Below are 16,248 nucleotides of genomic sequence, written 5' to 3'. Positions count from 1 at the left end.
ACTCAACTTTATCTTTAAGTGTTTATCTATAGAATACCAGGTTAAGATATATTTTTTTTTTGGGGGGGGGGGAGGAGGGTGGGGAGGTTTACATTATTTTGTAAGTGCTTGGGACACTTTAAAGTTAAAAGGAAATATTCAAGGAAGATAAATATTGCTGTTTTGAGAGCCATATTAAGAGAATACGTAAAGACATCAGAGAACGGATCTCTATTAGCAGTAATACTACAGGAGGGGAATTCAGTAGTACTACACAGAGTACGTGCATGGTACAGTGTATAGACGTCCAATGAATTTAAGTTATTCCAACTTCCTGGTTCGTATATTTCATTGATAGTAAGATGTACGTGTTGAAACTACATGTACATCTACACGTGTGTTCAAGTATTGATCAATGGAAAACCAAGATAAAAAGAAATATAGTTCAAAATGTGTACTGGACTACATGTAGTTTTGATGTACATGTATATGACATTTTTATGGGTTTGGTAAACTACATGTCTATGACCAGTCAGTATTTAAACATCATTGAAAGTGCTTTGATTTGATTACCAATTTAAGAATACATTAATATTTTGATACCCTGATGAAAAGTTCTTTCTACAATGTAACAGATCTTTTAATTTGATACCAGTAATGAGCTATTGAGGAGATCTACACAGACAATTTCATGACCATCTTTCTCTGTTGTCTGTCACATAGATTGCTTAGTGTTTCTAATTTTCAGTTATTAGCTACATGTACATGTATGCTACAATTTGAATACACTCCAGCATATTTTTAAGTCCCATTTAAAATTAATATATTTGTGATATGACGGGGTTCTGCCTCATAAAGCCAATGGGTTTTGTGGTTCCCACCTTTATTTTCATTTCATCTTTACCCTTTTTTTAAAGTATGCCATACTATTACCTTTTTTAAAAATATATATTTGCATCGTACACCAGTTTTAATAATGTTTTGATGAACTTACATCTTTAAGTTTTTAATAGAATGTTGGAAATAAAAACTTGAAATTGAATATTTATGCCTAGCTGTTTTATCTTCTTCCTTTTTTTTCTGTATGATACAGGAGTGCAAGATAAGAGATCATCAAGATGGTTTCGAGAGGAGGAAGGTGTCTGTTTTCGGTGCTCATATTGACAGGTTTGTATTTCCTAATCTAGTTTTCACAGTTCAGTGTGTCCCATAAAATGGATACCTGATTGTCGGTAAATTACTCATTAAGTCCATTAAGTAAATCATTTCATTTCCCCCCAAACATATAGCGATTGCAAATTGTACTGCCTGCTTGGTCGTGCCTGATCCTTCTATCTTGAAATGGATAGTGACATACATCTGCTAAACTGTAGGTTTGAGCCAGTGATCTCATGTCTACCTCACTCTGTTAAATAACACTGAACTACAACCTCTCATGACTTTTTTTTAAAGGCAGCATATTTCTGAAATCTCTACACTGCTGTTTAATGTATTTTTAAATTTGGTAACGGCCGACATAGACCAATTTCCAGTTCCTGCACTCAAACATCATCACGCGCGCTAATCAGTTCAACTTCAAATTTTTTTTCCCACATCTGTTCAAAACAAAAACACAAGTACAGTTTATATGCATCTTTATAATAATAAAAGTTGAAATGAAACATCATTAAATGTGGTGGGAAAAACAGAGGTTAATGACCTATCAAGGTTATTCCCAAAGGTAATAAGATTTACTTAAAATGTTTTTTAGATATACCAAAAACAAGATAGAAATACAAAGATTAAAATGGCACAAAACATCAACATACAGAACTAAACCAGACAAATCCATTACAAAAACAAAAAGCAGTTGGTATTGTGGTACATGGATGGCAGTGCATCAGGACAGTGGATTGCAGTACCGGTATAGATAAATCTGAAGTAGTGTCAGTAGCCATGCATACCTAATACACAACATTTGATTTTGTATGCTTTGTCATCTGAGATATGCTCAGGTGACAGTTTTTCACATGCAAACAATAAATTATTTTGCTATTTTCTCTAAATGGTTATGGTATTTTCCAGAAGACTCGACTATTTTTCTTCTAGTTTGTTATGAACCAAAATGGAAAACAGACAAGGAACATATTTTTAGGCTGAGGATTTGGATCAAAAGACAAATGAAAAATATATACAGAGATGGAAGTAGTCTATTAAACATATTTGCTGTTTGTGCATTATTTTTCAACTAGCTTTAGACTATTTTATTTTGACTAGGGCAAGGTTATGTTTGCAATCGGGTTTCGGTTTAGGGTTATGCCTCATTGACACTTGCACGCATTTTGGTCCCGCACTGCCCCGCTCTATGCCAATGCGTGCCAATTAGTGGCACGCAGTCCGTTTAGGGTCACGTCTAATTTACGAATACTTCACACAATGCGTAACAACCAGGATACGCATTCGCAGACTATGCACATGGCAAGCAAAAACTGCTCAGGAAGTATATGTATGGGCAGCCAATGCGCAAATTGTGAGCAAATTAGTCGTTAACTAGTCTTGAACAGGCGTGGCACTAGGCCAACGGACACTCAACGGTGCGCACTGCCACGACTTGGTAGTGCATTGGGTGCGCATAGTTCAAGAATTATTCACGAACTTTGCCAAACAAAATTGTTGTGCCAAAATTTTGAACATTTTGAAAATTCTGTCACGCATTTCACGCACAGGATATTACCATGGAGCACTTGTTAAAGGAGTATGTTTTTGAACAACCGATATCTGATCTTTTGTCAATTTTGAAATATTTACATTGAATATGATGTACAGACTGACTGAGTATAAGCCACAACATGAAGCAACAGTGCACATGTGCTATTCATGTTCAAACACACACATGAACATATAGGAAAGACATTGCAGTAAGTGAGAGTAAAATTCTGGATGAAGCACTTGAGACACTACAGCATTTTGTTCTTTTACTTTTAATTTACTTTTGAATCTAGGATAATTAGCATGACAAAATACAGCTTTCAGTTTTATATGCCTTTGTGTCTATGCCTATTTCTATCTTACTATTCTTCTGTCATTTTCAACAATAACCCTTTTTGGGTACTGTTTATTTCCTTTTCTTCATATTTCTCTTTGTCTTTCTATAATTTATATAGTGTACTCTGATCTACATAGCATTCAACTCATTTATTGCTTCACTATTCTTTTTACAAATTCTCCTTTAAAAAAATTATCTTTTCTAATTTTCTCAGTTTTAATAATAATAATAATAATAGTAATAGGTTCGTGTATAGCAGTGGCGGATCCAGGGGGGGGGGGCCGAAACGGCCGCGGCCCCCCTATTGGCGGCTCAAAAAAAAGGAAGAAAAGAAGAGAAAAAAAGAAAGGAGAAGAGGAGAAAAAAAAGGAGAAGAGAAAAGAAAGGAGGAGAGAAAGGAAAAAAGAAGAGAAAAGAAAAGAAATCTCGAGCCGCGGATTCAAAGTTAAACGTTAAGAACAGCCCCTGCGCTACAAAGGTCATCACTCTGAAGTGAGAAATTTGAAAGGGCACAATATTTGGGTGTCTTTTAAATAGAAGTTATATACTCAACAGTCAAATTTTAAATTAATGGTAGGGCCGCTTCACAACTCTTATTTTGCCCTTCATTTGGATTCAACTAATACCAACTCGCTTGTGCTTGTATTTAAACTCATGTTGGTAGTAATCATGGACAGGGGCGGCAATCCTGGGCCCGATAGGGGGACACGTCCCCCAGGAAATTTAGAAATATAGCTAGAAAGAAATATAGCGGAAAGAACGTACATATTGGGCTTAGGGATTTTCTAGAATGCATAATTTCAGCATTCAACATTGAAAAAATCTCGCTTGGTCGCTACGCCCCGGCCGGCCGCGGCCCTCGCCCGATAACACAAAACTATGACGCTCCCGGCCGTGATTTATCCATGGTTGGTGTAATAGATCTTTTTTTCCATTTCATTTATACTAACCTAATCGTGTGCCATCACAATCATGATTGTTTCATTTTCCCTTTAAAGCAGGCGCGTAGCCAGGGACGGTAGGGGCAGTAAGATGACATAGGTCGAAAAAGGAGCAGACAAAGATACATTTTTGAAAATTCTGACAAGTCGAGAACGGTACAACGAATCGTCTTCCTTCTCTAATAATTTAATGAAATGTCAAAGCTTCCGCGCATCTCTCGGGAGGGGGACAACTGAATTCAGACAAGGATTGGAAGTCGAGAATGGTAAAACGAATCGTCTTCTTTGTCTAATAGTTTAATGAAACGTCAGAAGTTTACGCGCTATGCGCGGGCCGGGAAAACTGAATTCAGACAAGGATTTAGAGTCGAGAATGGAACAACGAATCATCTTTTTTCTCTAATAATTTAATGAAACGTCAAAGTTTCCGCGCATCGCGCGGGATGAAGAAAACTGAATTCTAACAAGGATTAAGAGACGAGAATGGTACAACGATTCGTCTTGTTCCTCTAATAATTTAATGAACCGTCAAAGCTTACGCGCTACGCACGGGCCGGGGAAAACTGAATTTAGACAAGGAGTCGAGAATGGTAAAAATAATCGTCTCCTTTCCCTTATAATTTAATAAAACGTCAAAGCTTCGGCGCTTCGCGCGGGAGGGGGGGGGGGAGGGGGACTCAATTCAGACAAGGAATACGAGTCGAGAATGGTACAACGAATCGTCTTCTTTCTCTAATAATTCAATGAAATGTCAAAGCTTCCGCGCATCTCTCGGGAGGGGGACAACTGAATTCAGACAAGGATTGGAAGTCGAGAATGGTAAAACGAATCGTCTTTTTTGTCTAATAGTTTAATGAAACGTCTGAAGTTTACGCGCTATGCGCGGGCCGGGAAAACTGAATTCAGACAAGGATTTAGTGTCGAGAATGGAACAACGAATCATCTTTTTTCTCTAATAATTTAATGAAACGTCAAAGTTTCCGCGCTTCGCGCGGGAGGAAGGAAACTGAATTCAAACAAGGATTAAGAGACGAGAATGGTACAACGATTCGTCTTCTTCCTCTAATAATTTAATGAACCGTCAAAGCTTACGCGCTACGCACGGGCAGGGGAAAACTGAATTTAGACAAGGAGTCGAGAATGGTAAAAAATAATCGTCTCCTTTCCCTTATAATTTAATAAAACGTCAAAGCTTCCGCGCTTCGCGCGGGAGGGGGGGGGGGAGGGGGACTCAATTCAGACAAGGAATACGAATCGAGAACGGTACAACGAATCGTCTTCTTTCTCTAATAATTTAATGAAACGTTAAAGCTTTCGCGCTTTGCGCGGGAGAGGGGGGGGGGGAACTCATTTCAGACAAGGATAAAGAGTCGATGACGGTACAACGAATCGTATTCTTTCTCTAATAATTTAATGAAATGTTAAGCTTCCGCGCAAAGCGCAGGAGGGGGGAGCTGAATTCAGACAAGGATTAAGAGTCAAGACAAACAACGTATCATCTTCTTTCTCTAATAATTAATGAAAAGGTCAAAGCTTCCGCGCTTTGCGCGGGCGGGATGAACCTGAATTCAGACAAGGATTAAGAGTCGAGAATGGTACAACGAATCGTCTTCTTTCCCTTATAATTTAATGAAACTTCAAAGCTTCCGCGCTTCGCGCGGGACGGGGGGGGGAGCTCAATTCAGACAACGATTAAGAGTCTAGAACGGTACAACAAATCATCTTTTTTCTCTAATAATTTCAATTTAAACTATAAAAGGTCAGAGCTTCCGCGCTTTGCGCGGGAGGGGGGGAATTCAGACAAGGAATACGAGTCGAGAATGGTACAACAAATCGTCTTCCTTCTCTAATAATTTAATGAAACGTCAAAGCTTCCGCGCTTCGCGCGGGAGGGGGGAAACTGAATTCAGACAAGGATTAAGAGTCTAGAACGGTAAAACCAATAGTTTTCTTTCTCTTATAATTTAATGAAACGTCAAAGCTTCCGCGCTTCGCGCGGAAGGGGGAAAACTGAATTCAGACAAGGAATACGAGTCGAGAATGGTACAACAAATCGTCTTCCTTCTCTAATAATTTAATGAAACGTCAAAGCTTCCGCGCTTCGCGCGGGAGGGAGAAACTGAATTCAGACAAAGTTTAAAAGAGTCTAGAACGGTACAACAAATCATCTTTCTCTAATAAATTTCAATTTAAACTATAAAAGGTCAAAGATTCCACGCTTTGCGCGGGAGGGGGAAAACTGAATTCAGACAAGGAATACGAGTCGAGAACGGTAAAACAAATCGTCTTCTTTCTCTAATAATTAATGAAAGGTCAAAGCTTCCGCGCTTCGCGCGTAATTGGGGGGGGGGTGGCAGCGAGCTGCCCGAATATGAGTTTTTTTTGTATATCTTTCCTCGTTTATTTTGGTGATGAATAACACTTTCACAATATTATGGTCAAATTGTTGCTCGATCACCAGCCGAATTGTGAAACCAGAAAATTACTTTTCGGGCAAGAGGCTATAGCCCCCCCCCCCCCCCCGATGAAAATGTCAAAAATTGTACCGGTATGGTGCTTCTAATATGACCTTGAAAAAACGGTCTGCGCAATTTGGGAATTTCCGGCCCCCCCTATTGGAAAATCCTGGATCCGCGCCTGTATAGCGCTCATGTCTGTCAGACTTGACACTCCTGGATCTCCTGATTATTACCCTGGCTTTAGCACGGCTACCATTACGGCGCTCTAGCATTTCAAGGAATTAATTCCTGCCAGGTACCCATTTACGTCACCTGGGTTGAGTGTGGCAATTGAAGATCAATGTCTTGCCAAAGGACATTAGTGCCGTGGTGGGACTCGAACCGCGGACCTTGTGATCGACAATCCGGTGACATATCCACTCCATCACAATGCCTCTACACTATGTACTCCTTGTCCAATCCATTACTGTATATATGAAAATAATTATATGGCACAGAGAAAATATGATTTATATCAAGTTTGCATGGGTGCTGGATTTGTATAAACATACAGGAGAACGATTCTACTTTTGGTTTCTACAAATTGAGTTTTTCAAATGGGGGGGGGGGAGGAGGAGTGGTTTTCATTTGGGGTTGGTTAAATGAGCATGATACATTGACATCATCATGTCTTCCTCTGTTGGTATCTTCTTACCCCTCCCCCCTTTCACTGCCTGACTGCATGAGGAATGATGCTGTATTATATTCTCCTTCCTTCATCTACCCCACCCCCTTTCTGTTAATCTCAGCAAGTGTCTCTACAACTTCTGTTATGAAATTTTGATCTTTCAATTTGCATTACTCTACTTTAAAGCCATACTGTGCTAGAAGCACTACCCCAATACTCGCCCTCAGCTCAGCTGTAGCAGTATGGTCCTGTAACTCACTGCTTCCCGAGCTGCGCTGTTGGTTCAAAGTTGCAATTAGGTTGGGAAGTTGACCATGAGATGACGCTGTGCTATAAACAGTACACTAAGGCAGAAAGTTCATCAGTTCAGTATCGCTTTAAGGAGTGTTTCAGAATGCCAAGAAAATTGTTAATTTTTCAACTTTACAATGTGCACAGTTCAGCTTCATCAGAGTTTATTCTTTTGATTTATTGAAAATGAAATTTTGAAGAACACAACTTAAGGCTCGGATTTGGGGTATTAAACCCCCCCCCCCCCCAAAAAAAAAAAACGCCATGTTCTTTTTAAAACGTGTATTATGATTGGCAACTGAACACAACAAAGGACTTTGGCGGATTCACTGAGCTCTGTGTTTTTTTATACAGAAATGCGAAGCGTATTCCACTTTATGTCATCATTGTAAACTACGCTATGCCTTCTAGCCCTTACCAGAAGCTCTAATCACACATTTACATTATTAGAGTGGCTGACAAAGGATGCACAGATTCTTGAACATTCACCATTCATTGAATGGAGTAACAGACTTTTGAAGGTTCACAGTCCATTGAATGAAGTCGCAGACTCTTGAACGGACTCTTGAACATTCAAAATTCATTGAATGTAGTCGTAGACTCTTGAACGTGCTCAATTCATTGAATGGAGTCACAGCCTCTTGCAGGTTCACAGTTGAACATTTACAATTCAATTAATGGAGATGGTACTTCATTATTTAAATGTGTAAAAGAGTGAATTGGATCATAATTATTTTATGTATTCTCTCTTTCCCAATATGCAGGTTTTCTGTTGGCAGCAACAAATGGAGAGACAAGTGAGTTCATAACCACAGTTTTTATTCTACTGAGATCAAATTGCTTAATTTTCTTGAAATATAAATGTGGACAAAATTCAGTTTATTATTAGTGTGCTATTAAACACGGTGAAAGGCTTTAATGCACATTTCCATAACAATAGATTAAGATACTATAGCAAAATTACAACTTTGCAAAGAGATAGAAATTTAGAATTGAAAAAATGATCAGGGCCCTAGATTTATGTACGAAATGCACTTTAGGAATATTTGACCTTTTATAAAGGGAAGTCCATCCTGGCAACAAGTTAAATTAAATCAAGGTAGCATGAGTGGAATTTTTGAAAATCTGATAAAGAATGAGAAAATTGTAGATATCTTCCTGTGCTAATGGATCAAACAAAATGTTCTTCTTCCAAACAGCTATTCATTAGTTGTAAAAAACTCATCATTATGAAAAACATTAATTTCTTCATTCTGGTAGTTGATAAAAGGAGTATGTCCATATTTATGAGCTGATGTGAGAGTTTATAGGGAATTATGAAATAGGACATGAATATTAAGAAGGGAACAAATCTGAGAAAAATTGTAAAATTCTTGAGAGTTTCAATTCCCTTGTCATAAGAATAAAGGTCTGCTGATGAATATATTTGCCTAATCTGCTTCATAACTGGGTGAAATATGGTCAAATTGAAGTCCTCATTTTGCTGCATAATAATATAAATTTGTATTAGAATATGATTGAGGTCGGTTTACTAATTAAAAAATAGAGTACTTCTGAGTGTTGTCCAATGACTTTTAAAACAAAAAACTTGTCTAATATAGCACCAACTGTAAACAAATGTATGTAAAAGCTCTTTTACCTTTCCCGTTTTTTCAACTGTACCCCCTTCTCTCTCTCTCTCTCTCTTTTTTTCTCTCTTCTCTTTTCATCTCTTTAAAAAATTAGCGTCCGAGGCACTAACCACTGCACCAGGTAAGTGCAACGCAAATTTTTCAAAAAGAGCTTACAATTGTTTCCATCTATCAAACTAAATTTCATAGATATATCAATATTTTAGTACAATATTGCTAACAAGCAATAGAATATAATGATTTTCTTATGTGCGATTGCTTTTTAGAGGTTACCTTCATTGTGTATATCCGTGCTTGAAACTGAACATGTGAATCAAACTGAGTCTTGCGAGTTATGATAACCATATGAAATTTGTGCAAGATAATCCCTTTTTTCGAGAAACACTCTTGAGTTTTTGCTCAGGACTGTTTTTCCATCTTCCAGATGCCTCTTCAAGGTCCTCAATATCTATTTAGAAATAGAAGAATATTTCATGTAGATGTTCATTTTGACACAAAATGTAGAAAAGCCTGTAGTTTTCATGAAATAATCAACATGTTCTTTTTTTTTCGTAGCATCATTTTCAAAAGCTTTTAGTAAAACTGAGTTGACATTCACGTGTATTATACAAGTAGCATTATTAATTTGAAATTAGAATAGATTTTATCAGGAAATAGTCTTCTTGACTACCACTTTCAGTACTCCAAGACTTTATTCCTTGGGGATAATATTCTTATTGAAATCAAGAGCAACTATAGTCAAATTTATCTATACATGTATAATCTTCTTCAGGGCCCTAGCTTTATGTACGAAATGCACTTTAGGAATATTTGACCTTTTATAAAGGGAAGTCCATCCTGGCAACAAGTTAAATTAAATCAAGGTAGCATGAGTGGAATTTTTGAAAATCTGATAAAGAATGAGAAAATTGTAGATATCTTCCTGTGCTAATGGATCAAACAAAATGTTCTTCTTCCAAACAGCTATTCATTAGTTGTAAAAAACTCATCATTATGAAAAACATTAATTTCTTCATTCTGGTAGTTGATAAAAGGAGTATGTCCATATTTATGAGCTGATGTGAGAGTTTATAGGGAATTATGAAATAGGACATGAATATTAAGAAGGGAACAAATCTGAGAAAAATTGTAAAATTCTTGAGAGTTTCAATTCCCTTGTCATAAGAATAAAGGTCTGCTGATGAATATATTTGCCTAATCTGCTTCATAACTGGGTGAAATATGGTCAAATTGAAGTCCTCATTTTGCTGCATAATAATATAAATTTGTATTAGAATTTGATTGAGGTCGGTTTACTAATTAAAAAATAGAGTACTTCTGAGTGTTGTCCAATGACTTTTAAAACAAAAAACTTGTCTAATATAGCACCAACTGTAAACAAATGTATGTAAAAGCTCTTTTACCTTTCCCATTTTTTCAACTGTACCCCCTTCTCTCTCTCTCTCTCTCTCTCTCTCTCTTTTTTTCTCTCTTCTCTTTTCATCTCTTTAAAAAATTAGCGTCCGAGGCACTAACCACTGCACCAGGTAAGTGCAACGCAAATTTTTCAAAAAGAGCTTACAATTGTTTCCATCTATCAAACTAAATTTCATAGATATATCAATATTTTAGTACAATATTGCTAACAAGCTAATAGAATATAATGATTTTCTTATGTGCGATTGCTTTTTAGAGGTTACCTTCATTGTGTATATTCGTGCTTGAAACTGAACATGTGAATCAAACTGAGTCTTGCGAGTTATGATAACCATATGAAATTTGTGCAAGATAATCCCTTTCTTTCGAGAAACACTCTTGAGTTTTTGCTCAGGACTGTTTTTCCATCTTCCAGATGCCTCTTCAAGGTCCTCAATATCTATTTAGAAATAGAGGAATATTTCATGTAGATGTTCATTTTGACACAAAATGTAGAAAAGCCTGTAGTTTTCATGAAATAATCAACATGTTCTTTTTTTTTCGTAGCATCATTTTCAAAAGCTTTTAGTAAAACTGAGTTGACATTCACGTGTATTATACAAGTAGCATTATTAATTTGAAATTAGAATAGATTTTATCAGGAAATAGTCTTCTTGACTACCACTTTCAGTACTCCAAGACTTTATTCCTTGGGGATAATATTCTTATTGAAATCAAGAGCAACTATAGTCAAATTTATCTATACATGTATAATCTTCTTCAGGGCCCTAGATTTATGTACGAAATGCACTTTAGGAATATTTGACCTTTTATAAAGGGAAGTCCATCCTGGCAACAAGTTAAATTAAATCAAGGTAGCATGAGTGGAATTTTTGAAAATCTGATAAAGAATGAGAAAATTGTAGATATCTTCCTGTGCTAATGGATCAAACAAAATGTTCTTCTTCCAAACAGCTATTCATTAGTTGTAAAAAACTCATCATTATGAAAAACATTAATTTCTTCATTCTGGTAGTTGATAAAAGGAGTATGTCCATATTTATGAGCTGATGTGAGAGTTTATAGGGAATTATGAAATAGGACATGAATATTAAGAAGGGAACAAATCTGAGAAAAATTGTAAAATTCTTGAGAGTTTCAATTCCCTTGTCATAAGAATAAAGGTCTGCTGATGAATATATTTGCCTAATCTGCTTCATAACTGGGTGAAATATGGTTAAATTGAAGTCCTCATTTTGCTGCATAATAATATAAATTTGTATTAGAATTTGATTGAGGTCGGTTTACTAATTAAAAAATAGAGTACTTCTGAGTGTTGTCCAATGACTTTTAAAACAAAAAACTTGTCTAATATAGCACCAACTGTAAACAAATGTATGTAAAAGCTCTTTTACCTTTCCCATTTTTTCAACTGTACCCCCTTCTCTCTCTCTCTCTCTCTCTCTTTTTTTCTCTCTTCTCTTTTCATCTCTTTAAAAAATTAGCGTCCGAGGCACTAACCACTGCACCAGGTAAGTGCAACGCAAATTTTTCAAAAAGAGCTTACAATTGTTTCCATCTATCAAACTAAATTTCATAGATATATCAATATTTTAGTACAATATTGCTAACAAGCTAATAGAATATAATGATTTTCTTATGTGCGATTGCTTTTTAGAGGTTACCTTCATTGTGTATATTCGTGCTTGAAACTGAACATGTGAATCAAACTGAGTCTTGCGAGTTATGATAACCATATGAAATTTGTGCAAGATAATCCCTTTCTTTCAAGAAACACTCTTGAGTTTTTGCTCAGGACTGTTTTTCCATCTTCCAGATGCCTCTTCAAGGTCCTCAATATCTATTTAGAAATAGAAGAATATTTCATGTAGATGTTCATTTTGACACAAAATGTAGAAAAGCCTGTAGTTTTCATGAAATAATCAACATGTTCTTTTTTTTTCGTAGCATCATTTTCAAAAGCTTTTAGTAAAACTGAGTTGACATTCACGTGTATTATACAAGTAGCATTATTAATTTGAAATTAGAATAAATTTTATCAGGAAATAGTCTTCTTGACTACCACTTTCAGTACTCCAAGACTTTATTCCTTGGGGATAATATTCTTATTGAAATCAAGAGCAACTATAGTCAAATTTATCTATACATGTATAATCTTCTTTTTCATTAGAAAACTTAATCCCTATGTGCAAATTTAATAAACTAGCATTTACAGGTTTTCAGTCAGGTGGTGTGTGATTACCACATAATTCTGCAGGCTTACCTGTTCAATTTACTCATTCTTATGCAATATACCCTATGTATATTTCTTTTCTATGTCTCTATGGTGATAGCTACAAGATATTAACGCTTCTTTTGCTGTATAGTTGTGCAAATTAGAGGCTCGTACAGATATGCAGTGAATAGTGGCGTTTTTTATAACATGCATATGAATGGCAACTTCGCGCAACAAAGGTTTTATGCTTATTACCGGAGCTCTGTGCTTATTCCCGGAGCTCTGTATTGCAAGATACTGAATCTGAAAGGCTTTATACAGCATATTTTTTTTGTAAACAACGCTGCGATTTTCCACGTCATATCTGAACGAGACTTAAATGGGGGTAAATCTGCATTTCCCTTCACTTTCCTATGTATCTAGTAGTAGTGCAAGCAGCTCCTAGTGTTACAACAGCAGAAACAATTACTCTTGACCCATCAACACCAGGTATGTTCATTCTACATTAAATATACAGATACATATTATTGGCATGAAAACTCTGTTTAATCAAAGACCATGTTCAGTTTTGACGCGCCCTCAAAAAAATGTACTTCAGATTTCTTTGAATTTAAATAATAAATGGCAATGACTACCTATACTATAAAAGCTGTTGTAGTTTTTCTTCTCTCCTTTAGTGCAGTAATTCACAAATAAGAGATAAAGTAACTTATATGCCTGGCCAAGCCTGCCTGGTATGTAAAGTTCCCAGAACATCATTGTACACAAAACACATGCCAAACCTAAGAAGGTTGTGACATTATGTGTGTCACGATCTTCAAGAAAACATCAAAAAGTGTGTTTTACATTATAAGTGGTTTCATTGATTGCAATGAATTCATTCAGTGTTGTAACCAGTGGTTTGACCTCAAATAAACCATGTTCCCTGTATTGGCCTATTTACGTTTATGTAGAATACTTACATTATCACCATTGTTAAAAAAAAAATCTTAAACTGGCACCTCAAAACTAGTATCTCAAAGCTAGCCCATATCTTCAGCTTCCATGTAAACTGGCTCATGAGTGTGATATACATCTAAATGAGCTCTTTCGTACACTTGTTATGTGTCCACTTTTAGATACAGTGGACCCGACAACAACAGGTATCTACATATATAATATTGATTTTGCATGGAAACTTCACAAAATATTAACATTGAAGCTAACTTAAAGGCCTATTGAGGACCTAGTTTTGCATGGAATCTTTACAAAACAAAGTAAACTTGATGTACCGGTAGGCTTATTGAGCATCAAGTTTTGCATGAAAATTTTACAAAACAAAGTCAAATTGAAACTTTATATGAGTTAATGAGACTGTTTGATACTTATGCTGAAAAAAAAAATTGAGTCCTATTATTTTTTCTTCATACCCTTTCCATTGGGCCATTAAACAGACTTACAAAAGTTGCACAATATAGAGGTACATGTATAATTGTAAGAAATTAGAACGTCTTTTCTGAAATCGTATTTTTTCCAAATGTTTATTAAAGGATTTCATGAAAACATTTTTTATTTAACTTTCAATAATTATTAGCCTGTGAAACCCAAGGAAAAATAAAATAGAATCAGTATAAAAATACCATTTTATGAATATAGATATAGGGAGTGTGTGTTTATGATATAAACAATATTAATGGATTCTTGTACAGTGCTCATGTCTGGAAAGACTTGACACTCCTACATTGTAGCTTTCCACAATTGAACTGTTAATTTTTTGTGAAGCTTGGATATCAATTAAAGCTGAAAATACCTGCTTCTGTTTCACGTAGAATTTTTTTTTAAAGCTTTAAATGGGTCAAGACATGTAAATCGAGAGATACCAGTTTTAAATATCTTTGAAATATTTTAAGAATTGTCAAGAAAGAATTGTTTTTAATGATTTTTTCCATTTTGTTAACAAATATGTTGTCCTGGCTTAGCGAACACTGTTGTTCAAGTTGCAAATGTACATTCTGTTTATTGCTACTCAATGATTTATAAAAAAATTGCACCTCATAACATTTTTGCACTCATAAAAGAAACAAAATGCACATTTATGCCTGTTTGTATAGAAATAATAATTATAAACAGTTATAGGGGTATAATCAGTTATAGGGGTATAATCAATTAATAAACCATTTATTCAGTGAACTATTGGGCTCTCCGTACCTACTGATGACACCCAATTTCCTTCAATTTCCAATAGGTTTAATTATAATTATTAATGGTAGGGTACAAGAAAGAGTTTAAAGTATTATTTGAAGCTGCATGTGTTTTTGAAAGATTGCTTTTAGCTTTTTGTTTTCAGCTTGCTTGCTCATTCAATGCACGCTACTAATCATAGATCTAACTACAGGCAACACTAACAGCACTTTAGAAAGGACAGGCCCTTCTACAGAAATCATGACAGAGATTGTGACTGAAATTGTTAACAGTACCACCCCGGTCACAAGCAGTTTAGCAACTTTGAATGTGACCCCCACAACAGTTGGTAGGTGATCATACATGTGTCTCAGCACTACCCAAACATCATGCGCCATTTGGGGGACTACTTTATGTACCTTTCTAGTCATGTGAAACACAAGATAATCTACATGTTAATAGCCTTCATTTTCTGTATCAAGTACCATCATTATTTACAACTGGCGAAACTGTCCACTGTGAGGATAAAACAGATTGAGGATTAGTCAATTAAGCGCTAAGAGCGCCCATCGAATGGCAGACACCGGCACTAAACAAAAAAGCCATCATCATCGTTATTGATTGAGAATTCTCAACAGTATGAAATTTGTCTAAATGCAGTACTGTACATGACCATAAAGTTGACTCACATACAAGTTGTAAGTACATATTTGTACATGTAGCATTATAAGGACATTGTACTGTTATTATTTTTATACAAAGTCTTTTAAGGTACATATCACACTACTCATACTCATTCATCAGTACCTTATCAATTCATCATCTAACATATATTATTTTTCTTTTTTTTAAGATCTTTTTTTTCCTTCTCATCTTTGTACACATGTCTTATGTTATGCATACGTGTAGGCAACTGTTATGCCTAGGTCACATTTGCTGCCGCGGCCGTGGGGTCTAAAATATCTATAGTCAAAAGCAATTATAGGGCCGCCTCAGCATTCTCACAGTCACATATGGTAGCACTACAGTCACATATGTTAGGGTAGTCGCACAGCATATTTTTAATTTGTGGAGACAGAAAACCTGCGGCTGTCGTACGGCCTTTGAAATGGGTGACGCACAGTCAACTTAAGGCGTCCCTGCGAGGGGCCGTAGGTTTTGTATCAATACCAAGGCAGACGCAAGGTTACCGTACACCCGATGTATGGTCGCTGTGGAACCGCGCTACTGTGTCTAATTGTCTTACTACAGCGAACCTAGAAATTAAAAAAGTTATAACTCTGCGCTATAATCCCATGGCGACCTGTACAGCCTGTAAAGATAGGGATATGCCCTAGGGTGACCCTGAGGCCACCGAAGATTCTCTGCGGCTGCCGCAGGTTTCATAGCCGTAGAGCAAATGTGACCTAGGCATTACTTGTACATGTTACTAATTAATAAACACCAACATGATTTCACCCTTCC

At 36.1% G+C, this 16,248-nt stretch overlaps 1 protein-coding gene across 1 annotated transcript in view; it reads left to right on the top strand.

Annotated features, from left to right (window-relative positions):
• Positions 1–16,248, top strand: part of LOC585698 (receptor-type tyrosine-protein phosphatase S) — a 95,918-nt gene that overhangs the window by 16,650 nt on the left and 63,020 nt on the right. The window contains exons 4-7 of the mRNA XM_030996596.1: positions 1,073–1,146; positions 8,127–8,159; positions 9,088–9,114; positions 13,048–13,113. Coding sequence (XP_030852456.1) covers positions 1,098–1,146; positions 8,127–8,159; positions 9,088–9,114; positions 13,048–13,113 — 175 coding nt within the window. The 5' untranslated portion in view covers positions 1,073–1,097. The remainder of the gene's footprint in view (positions 1–1,072; positions 1,147–8,126; positions 8,160–9,087; positions 9,115–13,047; positions 13,114–16,248) is intronic.

The sequence above is a fragment of the Strongylocentrotus purpuratus genome, unplaced genomic scaffold, assembly GCF_000002235.5.
Source record: "Strongylocentrotus purpuratus isolate Spur 01 unplaced genomic scaffold, Spur_5.0 spur5_scaffold_3, whole genome shotgun sequence".
Taxonomy (NCBI): domain Eukaryota; kingdom Metazoa; phylum Echinodermata; class Echinoidea; order Camarodonta; family Strongylocentrotidae; genus Strongylocentrotus; species Strongylocentrotus purpuratus.
This window is presented reverse-complemented; position numbering and strand designations above follow the sequence as displayed.